General features: G+C 49.1%; 1 protein-coding gene across 2 annotated transcripts in view; it reads left to right on the top strand.

Annotated features, from left to right (window-relative positions):
• LOC137561663 (uncharacterized) overlaps positions 1-15,733 on the top strand; it is a 72,211-nt gene that overhangs the window by 8,456 nt on the left and 48,022 nt on the right. For both annotated transcript variants that reach the window (XM_068272984.1, XM_068272983.1), the window contains exon 3: positions 4,598-4,924. In XM_068272984.1, the coding sequence (XP_068129085.1) occupies positions 4,598-4,924 (327 nt within the window). The remainder of the gene's footprint in view (positions 1-4,597; positions 4,925-15,733) is intronic.

Raw genomic sequence — 15,733 nt, 5'->3', positions numbered from 1 at the left:
CCACCAAAACTGCTTAGGATTCGCATGGCACCAGTATGTAAGCGCGGGATGCTTGAGGAGTGCATGTATGGGATCGTTTATGTGCACTTTTGTACCGGAACACCAATCATTACGTGCTGCTTTGATGGCTACAGCTACAGCTACAATAGCCTTTGCATTCGCAATTTTAAATTTTTGAATCATGGTTGCTCTTTTCATATGTGTATTATCAGAGATTTTGTATGTCCTCAATTGAATAATACATTTTGATACTTGTCACATTAAGACGGCTGGTAACCCATATGTGTATAGATATATTTTGGGAGTAATTATTGTTGGGGTTGGCCCCACCCACTATCCTTTATGTGGGTAAGATGGACAAGTATTTAGGGACTACTTGTTTGCCCTTTTTCTCTATATAGCTGTATCTTTTTAACATATCCTGCAAATTTGGTGTTGCTAGGATGTAAGGGGCATTTGCTATTAACTGCTAAAGTCGGCGGGTGATGATAACCAGAATTATAGGGGTGCAAAAGTGTTCAATTCTGCCATAGGCTTTCATTAGGCTCCCTATTTCACTTTCAAAAATCTCAAATCTTTTCAAAGGGCGATGGCTCAGCAGTGGCAAACTTTCTAGCATTGCAGGAACTCTTAGGAGGATCATAACTGGTGAGTTTCGGGGCCCTAGGCCAAAGAGGTCATCGACCTAGGGTCACAAAAACCTGTTTATTTGGGCAATATCAATGATGGAAATTCTGACGAACATAAATCGCAGTCACGGCCGTTAGCAACGTCTGAACCTCACGACATGTCTCATGCAGGTAGAAGGCATATTGTTTTACTTGGAATCCAAAGATGGGTTTCCTACATCTCTGCAAACCAGAGTTACAGGGGTGCAAAAGTGGTACAATCCCCCATAGGCTTTCATTGGGCCTCCTATTTACCGTTCCAAAATCTCACACCATTTCAAAGGGCAATGGCTCAGCAGTACCAAATTTTCTAGCATTGTAGGGACTCTTAGGGGGATCATAACTGGTGAGTTTCAGGCTCCTAGGCCAAAGAGGTCATAGCCCAGGGTCACAAAAACCTGTTTATTTGGGCAATGTCAATGGTGGAAATTCTGACGAACATAAATCGCAGCCATGGCCGTTAGCAACGTCTGAATCTCACGACATGTCTCATGCAGGTAGAAGGCATATTGTTATACTTGGAATCCAAAGATGGGTTTCCTACATCTCTGCAAACCAGAGTTACAGGGGTGCACAGATTGTAACCCCTTGTCCCCCATGCAGGCTGGGATAGCCAGAATGCGGAGCCCCGGCTGGCTGGGGCTTCGCACCCTGAGCTATACCAGCCCGCATGGTCCATGGTATAGGGGGATTCCGGGGGGGAGGGGCGGCCAAGCCTTCCCCTCCTCCCCCCGGAGCCCTTGTCCAATCCATGGACAAGGGGCTCTTCCCCACCTCCGGTTCCCCTAGGAGGAGGTGGGGGCGACGACTCCTTGGGGGGGGGGGGGGTTCATGGTGGCATCTGGGAGTCCCCTTTAAGAAGGGGACCCCAGATGCCCACCCTCCTACCAGGAACCCACAAAGGGTTAAATGAAATAAAAACACAACCATGAGAAAAGTACCGTATTTTTCGGAATATAAGACGCTCCGGCATATAAGACGCACCTAGGTTTAGAGGGCAAAAATCAGGGGAAAAAAGAAAAAACTAAACCTATGTGCGTCTATACTGCAGGGGCGTCTTATGGACATTTATCCCCCAAAAACATTTTCTAAGCTACTCTATCTACACTACACTGCCCAGTTACACTACACTATGCCCTATTTCCCCATCAGTTACACTACAATACACTATACAGCAATACACTACACTTAAACTAAACTACACTGCACTAAACTACACTGCACTAAACTACACTGCACTACACTGCACTAAACTACACTGCACTACACTGCACTAAACTCCAATTAACTACACTACACTACACTACAATACACTACAATACACTTTCATACATTACCTGATCTTGCAGCCGCGATCCTCCCCCCGGCTGTCGGCGATCCTCTTCAGCATCCTCCTTTCACCCTGGGTCCCGCAGTGCGATCCTCTTCAGTGGCAGCGGTAGGCAGGGGCACTGACCGCCTACCGCTGTGCAGAGCCGCCGAGGTCCGCTGGGCCATCTCCATAAACACTTCCGGGGTCCGCTGGGCCATCTGAATAATCGCCGCTGGAGTCCGCTGGGCCCTCTGAATAATAGCCGCTGGAGTCCGCTGGGTCCTCTAAATCCTAGGTTCTCAACATGCGGTACGCGTACCCCAGGGGGTACTTCTGATGGGTCCAGGGGGTACTCGGGCTTGATATACTTGACCAAGAATAACAAATTTAGAGATTTAGAAAATTATAACTCTTATTTAAACAACATCAAAATAGTATTTTAGCTAATTAAAAGCAATAATAAATGCTTGCACATTGTTTAGAACCAATTATCATGTACTACGATTAAATATATATTTGTCAAGGGGTACTTGTGATCATGTTTACTATGCTAGGGGGTACTCGATGAGTACAGGGTTTTAAAAGGGGTACACACTTATAAAATGTTGAGAAACACTGCTCTAAATAATAGCCGCTGGAGTTCGCTGGGTCGCCGCCTCCATACACGCAGTCATCTGCACTAGCCGCGCATGTGCGCCAGGGGTCATGCATGACGTCATGCATGACCCCTGGCGCACGTGCGCGGCTAGTGCAGATGACTGCGTGTATGGAGGCGGCGACCCAGCGAACTCCAGCGGCTATTATTCAGAGGACCCAGCGGACTCCAGCGGCTATTATTCAGAGGGCCCAGCGGACTCCAGCGGCGATTTTTCAGATGGCCCAGCGGACCCCGGAAGTGTTTATGGAGATGGCCCAGCGGACCCCGGCGGCTCTGCACAGCGGTAGGCGGCCAGTGCCCCTGCCTACCGCTGCCACTGAAGAGGATCGCACTGCGGGACCCAGGGTGAAAGGGGGATGCTGAAGAGGATCGCCGACAGCCGGGGGGAGGATCGCGGCTGCAAGATCAGGTAATGTATAGCGGCATTTCAGCTTCACTGCGCACTCTGCATTGATTTTTTTTGTATCTTTAGAATATAAGACGCACCCACATTTCTCCCCAAAATTTGGGGAAGAAAAAGTGCGTCTTATATTCCGAAAAATACGGTATTTTATTATTCTAAATTAACCATAAATACTTACCTGTACCTTTAAAAAAGTTTTCCCACGCCAATATCCACGGTAAACGATCCAACGAATTGTATCCTCTTATGTTGCGATCTTCAATTAAGTTGATTGAAGATCTCTGACACCTCCCACATAGTAGAGAATGCGTCCTTTCGGACGCATAGCTGCCGGCTCCTGCTGTCTCTCCCCACCTCCTCACCTGTCACCCTCACCTAGCCTGGCACCCATGGGTGCACGGGGTGCCAGGCTAGGTGAGGGTGACAGGTGCAGGCAGGTGGGGAGAGACAGCAGCGGAGCCGGCAGCTTCACATCCTGCTCAGGATGCATTCTCTGCTATACTAACGGTTCATGAATCATCCGGTTCTTTTTAATGAATCGGTTCTTTTTTATGAATCGACTCATTTTACTTTGAAACTTTAAAATTGATTTTCTCAAAAAGTATAAGGTTTTTTTGAAAAAAAAAAAATTCTCTTGTTCCCACTATTCCACTTAACATTCCCAACAATTTTGGTATTTTTACTATGTAAGGGGGCTTTGCTATTAACCGCTAAAGTCGGCACCATTAAAGTCTATGGGTGAACCGAACTTTTTGGAAAAAAGGTTCCCGGTTCTCTGCGAAGGCGAAGCACCTGAAGTTCGCCTGGAACCGTTCGCCGGCGAACCGTTCGGCCCATCTCTACCCCCAATCATTGCTATTCAATGGCTCCTGCAAAAGGAACTATACTTACCAGTCGCAGCATGACTTGCTCCTCGCTGCTAGAACAGAGATACTCTCGCACACCTTGCCTGACTCACTGAAAGCCAGGATGACGCAGCATGGCCCATATCAATACATCACCCTGGTTTTCAGTGATTCCAGTGAGAAGCGTAGGCCTAACTGGAGACAAAGTGATGCAGCCAGGTGCATGCGCCACTTCAGACTACACAGAGGTGGTAAAATTGGCCAGTCATTGGCCAATCAAAATAGGATCTACCAGGCATATGACTGTTTTGCTTGTGTGCAGTAATATTAATCACATCTCTTCTGGCTGGAAAATCTGGCCAAGGTGAGACGTAGTGCTACCACGATTCACCACTCAACCCTAATCACATACCGCAACTGGTTATCTGCAATAATAGCATCGTAGTGCTGGCTGTCACATGTTTCTTTTTGATCACGTACCTCCTAGCTTCTCTGGGTAGGCAGGTGGTGACATCAGTATTGTTTATATCTGGAACCATGGAAGAACACCAGGCTTCAGTGGTCATCGCTTTGTTTACATTCTACACAGGAGTTCATATTTAGTAATTTGATGCACTATTATCTTATCTTCAGGGTTTTCTATTAAACATACAGTATACTCTGTGGCTCACAAACTTCTACTTTATGTTTTCCTTCATTTGTATCTCCTAGATTAGCAGGTGGTGTGACCATGTGGTGACATGGAGGCCGGAGACTGCGGCACAAGCTGTCTCATGGATCCAGGGACTTCCCTGTGGCTCAGGAAGAAGCCCTACTGATGCCCTGGCTGCAGCCTTGGAGGATGCAGTGTGCCAGGCTGTGTACCTGGTGGTGGATGCCCTGCCTCCCTCTGTGCTGAGGGAAATCTACGGTTTCCTCTCCAGAAATGAGGCTGCCTGTGCCATCAGTGTGGTGTACCTGACCGAAGAGCCCCGCGACAGGCTGGCTGAGGGCTCCTTCCAGGAGATCAGTGTAAAGCCTCTGGGATCCTCTAGCATGGTAAGCTGTAGACATAGATAATGCAAGCTGGAGATCTCTGTGAAGTGGCATTAGATGGGGATTTTTTTTTAAAGCTGTGCTTTTCTCATTTAATGATATTTAAAATGATCTTTCCATTTCAATTTGCGTCCATCTAAAAGTTTCCAAAATTGACAGCTTAACCACTTGCCGACCGCCCCCAGCCGATGGGCGGCGGCAAAGACTGGGCCCAAACGACCGCAATACGCCCATCGGCGGGGGCGGCTGCGGGAGTGGCTATGCGGCGATCGCGTCATTCGTGACGCGATCAGCCGCCGGGGACTGGCTCCGCCCACCGCTCGTAGTAACCCGCCGGCCGTTCGGAAGCGCCGGCGGGTTACTAGCACCCGGATCGCCGCTGCACATATGTATAATAGGTTGTAATGTATACAAAGCCTATTATACTGGCTGCCGAGGGACCACCAGGGCAGGCTGCAGCCACCCTAGTCTGCACCCAAGCACACTGATTTCCCCCCCCTGCCCCCTGATCGCCCACAGCACCCCTCAGACCCCCCCCTGCCCACCCCCCAGACCACTGTTTGCACCCAGTCACCCCCCTAATCACCCATCAATCACTCCCTGTCACTATCTGTCAACGCTATTTTTTTTTTATCCCCCCCCTGCCCACTGCCCCCTCCTGATCACCCCCCACCCCTCAGATTCTCCCCAGACCCCCCCCCCAGACACCCCCCCCGTGTACTGTATGCATCTATCCCCCCTGATCACCTGTCAATCACCTGTCAATCACCCGTCAATCACCCGTCAATCACCCCCTGTCACTGCTACCCATCAATCAGCCCCTAACCTGCCCCTTGCGGGCAATCTGATCACCCACCCACACCAATAGATCGCCCGCAGATCCGACATCAGATCACCTCCCAAGTGCAGTGTTTACATCTCTTCTCTCCTCTAAACACCCACTAATTACCCATCAATCACCCATCAATCACCCCCTATCACCACCTGTCACTGTTACCCATCAGATTAGACCCTAATCTGCCCCTTGCGGGCACCCAATCACCCGCCCACACGCTCAGATTGCCCTCAGACCCCCCCTTATCAATTCGCCAGTGCAATATTTACATCTGTTATTCCCTGTAATAACCCACTGATCACCTGTCAATCACCTATCAATTACCCCCTGTCACTGCCACCCATCAATCACCCCCTGTCACTGCCACCCATCAATCAGCCCCTAACCTGCCCCTTGCGGGCAATCTTATCACCCACCCACACCAATAGATCGCCCGCAGATCCGACATCAGATGACCTCCCAAGTGCAGTGTTTACATCTCTTCTCTCCTCTAAACACCCACTAATTACCCATCAATCACCCCCTATCACCACCTGTCACTGTTACCCATCAGATTAGACCCTAATCTGCCCCTTGCGGGCACCCAATCACCCGCCCACACACTCAGATTGCCCTCAGACCCCCCCTTATCAATTCGCCAGTGCAATATTTACATCTGTTATTCCCTGTAATAACCCACTGATCACCTGTCAATCACCTATCAATCACCCCCTGTCACTGCCACCCATCAATCACCCCGTCACTGCCACCCATCAATCAGCCCCTAACTTGCCCCTTGCGGGCAATCTGATCACCCACCCACACCAATAGATCGCCCGCAGATCCGACATCAGATCACCTCCCAAGTGCAGTGTTTACATCTCTTCTCTCCTCTAAACACCCACTAATTACCCATCAATCACCCCCTATCACCACCTGTCACGGTTACCCATCAGATTAGACCCTAATCTGCCCCTTGCGGGCACCCAATCACCCGCCCACACCTCAGAACGTCCTCAGACCCCAGCCCTGATCACCTCGCTAGTTCATTGCTTGCATCTATTTCCCCCCTCTAATCACACCTTGAGACACCCATCAATCACCTCCTGTCACCCCCTAGCACACCTACCCATCAGATCAGGCCCTAATTTGCCCCGTGTGGGCTCCTGATCACTCGGCCAAACCCTCAGATCCCCCTCAGACCCCCTTCCGATCACCTCCCCAGTGCATTGATTGCATCTATTTTCCCCTCTAACCGCCCCCTGAGACACCCATCAATCACCTCCTGTCACCCCCCTAGCACTCCTATCCATCAGATCAGGCCCAAAACATCCTGTCATCTAAGAGGCCACCCTGCTTATGACCGGTTCCACAAAGTTTGCCCCCTCATAGACCACCTGTCATCAAAATTTGCAGATGCTTATACCCCTGATCAGTCATTTTGAGAAATTTGGTTTCCAGACTACTCACAGTTTTGGGCCCGTAAAATGCCAGGGCAGTATAGGAACCCCACAAGTGACCCCATTTTAGAAAGAAGACACCCCAAGGTATTCTGTTAGGTGTATGATGAGTTCATAGAGGATTTTATTTTTTGTCAAAAGTTAGCGGAAATTGGATTTTTATTGTTTTTTTCACAAAGTGTCATTTTTCACTAACTTGTGACAACAAATAAAATCTTCTATGAACTCACCATACCCCTAACGGAATACCTTGGGGTGTCTTCTTTCTAAAATGGGGTCACTTGTGGGGTTCCTATACTGCCCTGGAATTTTAGGGGCCCTAAACCGTGAGGAGTAGTCTAGAAAACAAATGCCTCAAAATGACCTGTGAATAGGACGTTGGGCACCTTAGCGCACCTAGGCTGCAAAAAAGTGTCACACATGTGGTATCGCCATACTCAGGAGAAGTAGTATAATGTGTTTTGTGGTGTATTTTTACACATACCCATGCTGGGTTGGAGAAATCTCTCTGTAAATGGACAATTGTGTGTAAAAAAAATAAAAAATGTGTCATTTACAGAGATATTTCTCCCACCCAGCATGGTTATATGTAAAAATACACCACAAAACACATTATACTACTTCTTCTGAGTACGGCGATACCACATGTGTGACACTTTTTTGCAGCCTAACTGTGCTAAGGGGCCCAAAGTCCAATGAGTACCTTTAGGATTTCACAGGTCATTTTGAGACATTTGGGTTCACGACTACTCCTCACGGTTTAGGGCCCCTAAAATGCCAGGGCAGTATAGGAACCCCACAAGTGACCCCATTTTAGAAAGAAGACACCCCAAGGTATTCTGTTAGGTGTATGATGAGTTCATAGAGGATTTTATTTTTTGTCAAAAGTTAGCGGAAATTGGATTTTTATTGTTTTTTTCACAAAGTGTCATTTTCCGCTAACTTGTGACAAAAAAAAAATCTTCTATGAACTCACCATACTCCTAACAGAATACCTTGGGGTGTCTTCTTTCTAAAATGGGGTCACTTGTGGGGTTCCTATACTGCCCTGGCATTTTAGGGGCCCTAAACCGTGAGCAGTAGTCTAGAATCCAAATGCCTCAAAATGACCTGTGAATAGGACGTTAGGCCCCTTAGCGCACCTAGGTTGCAAAAAAGTGTCACACATGTGGTATCGCCGTACTCAGAAGAAGTAGTATATTGTGTTTTGGGGTGTATTTTTACACATACCCATGCTGGGTGGGAGAAATATCTCTGTAAATGGACAATTGTGTGTAAAAAAAATCAAACAATTGTCATTTACAGAGATATTTCTCCCACCCAGCATGGGTATGTGTAAAAATACACCCCAAAACACATTATACTACTTCTCCTGAGTACGGCGGTACCACATGTGTGGCACTTTTTTGCACCCTAAGTGCGCTAAGAGGCCCAAAGTCCAATGAGTACCTTTAGGATTTCACAGGTCATTTTGTGACATTTGGTTTCAAGACTACTCCTCATGGTTTAGGGCCCCTAAAATGCCAGGGCAGTATAGGAACCCCACAAATGACCCCATTTTAGAAAGAAGACACCCCAAGTAGTGTTGGGCGAACAGTGTTCGCCACTGTTCGGGTTCTGCAGAACATCACCCTGTTCGGGTGATGTTCGGGTTCGGCCGAACACCTGATGGTGTTCGGCCAAACTGTTCGGCCATATGGCCGAACTAAGAGCGCATGGCCGAACGTTACCCGAACGTTCGGCTAGCGCTGTGATTGGCCGAACGGGTCACGTGTAGTGTTGGGCGAACATCTAGATGTTCGGGTTCGGGCCGAACATGGCCGAACTCCGAACATAATGGAAGTCAATGGGGACCCGAACTTTCGTGCTTTGTAAAGCCTCCTTATATGCTACATACCCCAAATTTACAGGGTATGTGCACCTTGGGAGTGGGTACAAGAGGGAATTTTTTTTTAGCAAAAATAGCTTATAGTTTTTGAGAAAATCGATTTTAAAGTTTCAAAGGTAAAACTATCTTTTAAATGCGGGAAATGTCTGTTTTCTTTGCACAGGTAACATGCTTTTTGTCGGCATGCAGTCATAAATGTAATACATATAAGAGGTTCCAGGAAAAGGGACCGGTAACGCTAACCCAGCAGCAGCACACGTGATGGAACAGGAGGAGGGTGGCGCAGGAGGAGAAGGCCACGCTTTGAGACACAACAACCCAGGCCTTGCATGAGGACAAGAAGCGTGCGGATAGCAATTTGCATTTTGTCGCCATGCAGTCATAAATGTAATACAGATGAGAGGTTCAATAAACAGGGACCGGAAACGCTAACCCATCACAGATGTTCATTGTTCATGTTACTTGGTTGGGGTCCGGGAGTTAGTGTTGGGCGAACATCTAGATGTTCGGGTTCGGGCCGAACAGGCCGAACATGTCCGCGATGTTCGGGTGTTCGACCCGAACTCCGAACATAATGGAAGTCAATGGGGACCCGAACTTTTGTGCTTTGTAAAGCCTCCTTACATGCTACATACCCCAAATTTACAGGGTATGTGCACCTTGGGAGTGGGTACAAGAGGAAAAATTTTTTTAGCAAAAAGAGCTTATAGTTTTTGAGAAAATCGATTTTAAAGTTTCAAAGGGAAAACTGTCTTTTAAATGCGGGAAATGTCTGTTTTCTTTGCACAGGTAACATGCTTTTTGTCGGCATGCAGTCATAAATGTAATACATATAAGAGGTTCCAGGAAAAGGGACCGGTAATGCTAACCCAGCAGCAGCACACGTGATGGAACAGGAGGAGGGTGGCGCAGGAGGAGAAGGCCACGCTTTGAGACACAACAACCCAGGCCTTGCATGAGGACAAGAAGCGTGCGGATAGCATGCTTTGTACCACCATGCAGTCATAAATGTAATAAAGATAAGTGGTTCAATAAACAGGGACCACGCGGCAACGCTAACCCAGCAGCAGCACACGTGATGGAACAGGAGGAGGCGCAGGAGGAGAAGGCCACGCTTTGTGAGACACAACAACCCAGGCCTTGCATGAGGACAAAAAGCGTGCGGAGAGCATGCTTTGTACCGCCATGTAGTCATAAATGTAATAAAGATAAGAGGTTCAATAAACAGGGACCACGCGGCAACGCTAACCCAGCAGCAGCAGCAGCAGCAGCACACGTGATGGAACAGGAGGAGGCGCAGGAGGAGAAGGCCACGCTTTGTGAGACACAACAACCCAGGCCTTGCATGAGGACAAAAAGCGTGCGGATAGCATGCTTTGTACCACCATGTAGTCATAAATGTAATAAAGATAAGAGGTTCCATAAACAGGGACCACGCGGCAACGGTAACCCAGCAGCAGCAGCAGCAGCAGCAGCAGCAGCACACGTGATGGAACAGGAGGAGGCGCAGGAGGAGAAGGCCACGCTTTGTGAGACACAACAACCCAGGCCTTGCATGAGGACAAAAAGCGTGCGGATATAGCAGCAATGCTTTTTGCCGCCATGCAGTCATAAATGTAATACAGATGAGAGGTTCAATAAACAGGGACCGGAAACGCTAAACCATCCCAGATGTTCATCGGTCATGTTACTTGGTTGGGGTCCAGGAGTGTTGCGTAGTCGTTTCCAATCCAGGATTGATTCATTTTAATTTGAGTCAGACGGTCTGCATTTTCTGTGGAGAGGCGGATACGCCGATCTGTGATGATGCCTCCGGCAGCACTGAAACAGCGTTCCGACATAACGCTGGCTGCCGGGCAAGCCAGCACCTCTATTGCGTACATTGCCAGTTCGTGCCAGGTGTCTAGCTTCATGCCTGGTTTCAGGTCCAGCGGTGCCAGCCACAAATCCGTCTGTTCCTTTATTCCCCTCCAAATTTCCTCCCCTGTGTGCTGCTTATCCCCAAGGCAGATCAGCTTCAGCAACGCTTGCTGACGCATGCCAACAGCTGTGCTGCACTGCTTCCACGATCCTACTGCTGCTGGTGCTGGGTTAGCATTTCCGGATGAGGTACAGCTTTGAGATGCGTTGGAGGAGAAGGAGTCAGAGAGGTAGGTGCTGCTGTTGTTATCCAGCTGTTTGCGGCGTGGGCAACACCCGCGCCGTAGCAGGTGAGGAATCGCTGCCAGGCTCCACAAGGTTCACCCAGTGCGCGGTAAGGGAGATGTATCGACCCTGGCCGAACGCACTCGTCCAGGTGTCAGTGGTGAGGTGAACCTTGCAGGCAACGGCATTCTTCAAGCTTCGGGTTATTTAGCTGACCACGTGCTCATGCAACTCAGGCACTGCAGAGCGCGCAAAGTGGTAGCGGCTGGGAACAACGTAACGTGGGATGGCCACTGACATCATGCCCTTGAAGCTGTTTGTCTCCACCACTCGATATGGCAGCATTTCGCAGGCCAGAAGCTTGGCTATGCTGGCTGGCTGTTACTGCCACGGCCCGGGGGTCATTTGCTGGCAATTTCCTCTTGTGCTCAAACATCTCAGAGACAGACAACTCAACCGTAGCGCTGCACACCGAAGGGCTGTTGGTTGTTGTGTTTGATGAACACTGGGAGACCTCAAGAGCACTAGTCCGGAAAGTGACAGTGTCAGCATCGTCTGATGTTTGTGAATGTTGTGAACCACGCAATGGCTGGGCTACTGCTGCTGCTGAGGCGGGTCTGGTGGTGAGTCTGGTGAACCCAAGGGAGGCAGTGTTGCTGGTGGTACCCTGTCCTGCCGCGTTTGCCCACAGAGTGGGATGTTTGGATAGAATGTGGCGGCTCATGCTGGTGGTGGAGAGGTTGTTAATACTTTTCCCCCTGCTCAGGCGGGTCTTGCACACCTTGCAAATCGCCATGGTAACATCCTCAGTGCAGTCTTCAAAGAAAGCCCAGACTTTAACTGGCTGAGGACTCGGACCTCGTGCGTGATGTGCTGGTGCTGCTTAACCCACTGCTGGACGCTTGAGAGGTCATCCAAGTAATTATCTGGTCCTGTTCTTTTGGATCTGTGAGGGTTGTTGTCCTGGACAACATGGGCAGTATTGAGTGGGTTTTCTTGGGTGCTCCCCTGTGGCCTGTACGTGAACCGTCAGGGGAAACACCTCTTCCCTTGCCCCTCCCTCTTTCACCGGATTTCTTCCTCATTTCACTTATCCTTAAAGTACACGCTGACTGGCAGCAGTACAGTGGCAGTACAGAAATGCTATACAGTGGTGGGTGAGCGGTGTACCACTATTGTCAGCAGTGACACAGAGCACAATGCTATACAGTGGCGGGTGAGCGGTGTACTACTGTTCCCAGCAGACACAGAGTGGAAGTAAACACAATGCTATATAGTGTGGCTGAGCCGTGTACACAGAGTGGCATTAAACACAATGCTATATAGTCTGCTATATAGTCACCCCGAACAGGGTGATGTTCTGCAGAACCCGAACAGTGGCAAACACTGTTCGCCCAACACTACTGGGAGGGAACGCAGATTTTAGTACCTAAACACACGATACAACATGTTTTCCGGGGTCGGACTCTGAGGCACATACAGATGGTCCCGATCATCATCCTCATCATACAACTCTTCTCCTGAGTCTGACCCACCCACCACCTCTGCCACCCCAACATCCCCAGACACAGACCCCTCATCGTCCTCAACATTAACTTGGGATGCTGGCCTGAGCCAGACCTCCTCCTCCACATCAGGCCCCATCATCTCCTCAATGGCAGCCCTCATTAATCGCTCTGGCGACGGACTGATGGACACAACGTTCTCCTCCGGGGAGGGCTGCTGCTGACCACTGGCTGCTGGGGTGGATGTTATAGCTTGCGTGGGGCGTTGGCTGTTGCTGTTGTTGGGAGTGCTGCTCACAGCGGAGGTCTCTGGGGAACTCATGTTGAGCTCATATAGTGGTTGACGGTGAGTGGAGTATTACTGATCCCAGCAATATACACACTGACTGGCAGAGTACGCAATGCTATATAGTGTGGCTGAGCGGTGTACACAGAGTGGCAGTAAACACAATGCTATATAGTCTGGCTGAGCGAGCGGTGTACTACTGTTCCCAGCAGAATCAGAGTGGCAGTAAACAATGGTATATAGTCTGGCTGAGCGGTGTACACAGAGTGTCAGTAAACAATGGTATATAGTCTGGCTGAGCGAGCGGTGTACTACTGTTCCCAGCAGAATCAGAGTGGCAGTAAACAATGGTATATAGTCTGGCTGAGCGGTGTACACAGAGTGTCAGTAAACAATGGTATATAGTCTGGCTGAGCGAGCGGTGTACTACTGTTCCCAGCAGAATCAGAGTGGCAGTAAACAATGGTATATAGTCTGGCTGAGCGGTGTACACAGAGTGTCAGTAAACAATGGTATATAGTCTGGCTGAGCGGTGTACACACAATGCTATATAGTCTGCTATATAGTGTCAGTAAACAATGGTATATAGTCTGGCTGAGCGAGCGGTGTACTACTGTTCCCAGCAGAATCAGAGTGGCAGTAAACAATGGTATATAGTCTGGCTGAGCGGTGTACACAGAGTGTCAGTAAACAATGGTATATAGTCTGGCTGAGCGAGCGGTGTACTACTGTTCCCAGCAGAATCAGAGTGGCAGTAAACAATGGTATATAGTCTGGCTGAGCGGTGTACACAGAGTGTCAGTAAACAATGGTATATAGTCTGGCTGAGCGAGCGGTGTACTACTGTTCCCAGCAGAATCAGAGTGGCAGTAAACAATGGTATATAGTCTGGCTGAGCGGTGTACACAGAGTGTCAGTAAACAATGGTATATAGTCTGGCTGAGCGGTGTACACACAATGCTATATAGTCTGCTATATAGTGTCAGTAAACAATGGTATATAGTCTGGCTGAGCGAGCGGTGTACTACTGTTCCCAGCAGAATCAGAGTGGCAGTAAACAATGGTATATAGTCTGGCTGAGCGGTGTACACAGAGTTTCAGTAAACAATGGTATATAGTCTGGCTGAGCGGTGTACACAGAGTGTCAGTAAACAATGGTATATAGTCTGGCTGAGCGGTGTACACAGAGTGGCAGTAAACACAATGCTATATAGTCTGGCTGAGCGAGCGGTGTACTACTGTTCCCAGCAGAATCAGAGTGGCAGTAAACAATGGTATATAGTCTGGCTGAGCGGTGTACACACAATGCTATATAGTCTGCTATATAGTGTCAGTAAACAATGGTATATAGTCTGGCTGAGCGAGCGGTGTACTACTGTTCCCAGCAGAATCAGAGTGGCAGTAAACAATGGTATATAGTCTGGCTGAGCGGTGTACACAGAGTGTCAGTAAACAATGGTATATAGTCTGGCTGAGCGGTGTACACAGAGTGTCAGTAAACAATGGTATATAGTCTGGCTGAGCGGTGTACACAGAGTGGCAGTAAACACAATGCTATATACTCTGGCTGAGCGAGCGGTGTACTACTGTTCCCAGCAGACACAGAACAGTGAACAGAATGCTATATAGTGTGGCTGAGCGAGCGGTGTACCACTATTCCCAGCAGACACAGAACAGTGAACAGAATGCTATATAGTGTGGCTGAGCGGGCGGTGTACCACTATTCCCAGCAGACACAGAACAGTGAACAGAATGCTATATAGTGTGGATGAGCGAGCGGTGTACCACTATTCCCAGCAGACACAGAACAGTAAACAGAATGCTATATAGTGTGGCTGAGCGAGCGGTGTACCACTATTCCCAGCAGACACAGAACAGTGAACAGAATGCTATATAGTGTGGCTGAGCGAGCGGTGTACCACTATTCCCAGCAGACACAGAACAGTGCACAGAATGCTATATAGTGTGGCTGAGCGAGCGGTGTACCACTATTCCCAGCAGACACAGAACAGTAAACAGAATGCTATATAGTGTGGCTGAGCGAGCGGTGTACCACTATTCCCAGCAGACACAGAACAGTAAACAGAATGCTATATAGTGTGGCTGAGCGAGCGGTGTACCACTATTCCAAGCAGACACAGAACAGTGAACAGAATGCTATATAGTGTGGCTGAGCGAGCGGTGTACCACTATTCCCAGCAGACACAGAGTGGCAGTAAACAGAATGCTATATAGTGTGGCTGAGCGAGGTACACAGAGTGGCAGTAAACAGAATGCTATATAGTGTGGCTGAGCAAGCGGTGTACTACTATTCCCAGCAGACACAGAGTGGCAGTAAACAGAATGCTATATAGTGTGGCTGAGCGAGGTACACAGAGTGGCAGTAAACAGAATGCTATATAGTGTGGCTGAGCAAGCGGTGTACTACTGTTCCCAGCAGTGACACAATGACAGGGGGGACCCTGGCTAGCGTGGCTGGAGCGCGAACTACCCTGCCTGCCTACCCAAAGCTAAACCCACAGACAAATGGCGGAGATATGACGTGGTTCGGGTATTTATTTACCCGAACCACGTGACCGTTCGGCCAATCAGAGCGCGTTCGGGTCCGAACCACGTGACCCGTTCGGCCAATCACGGCGCTAGCCGAACGTTCGGGGAACGTTCGGCCATGCGCTCTTAGTTCGGCCATATGGCCGAACGGTTTGGCCGAGCAC

Source organism: Hyperolius riggenbachi, chromosome 3 (genome assembly GCF_040937935.1).
Source record: "Hyperolius riggenbachi isolate aHypRig1 chromosome 3, aHypRig1.pri, whole genome shotgun sequence".
Taxonomy (NCBI): Eukaryota; Metazoa; Chordata; class Amphibia; order Anura; family Hyperoliidae; genus Hyperolius; species Hyperolius riggenbachi.
The sequence above is the reverse complement of the archived record's forward strand: the minus strand, read 5'-3'. Positions and strand labels throughout refer to the sequence as shown.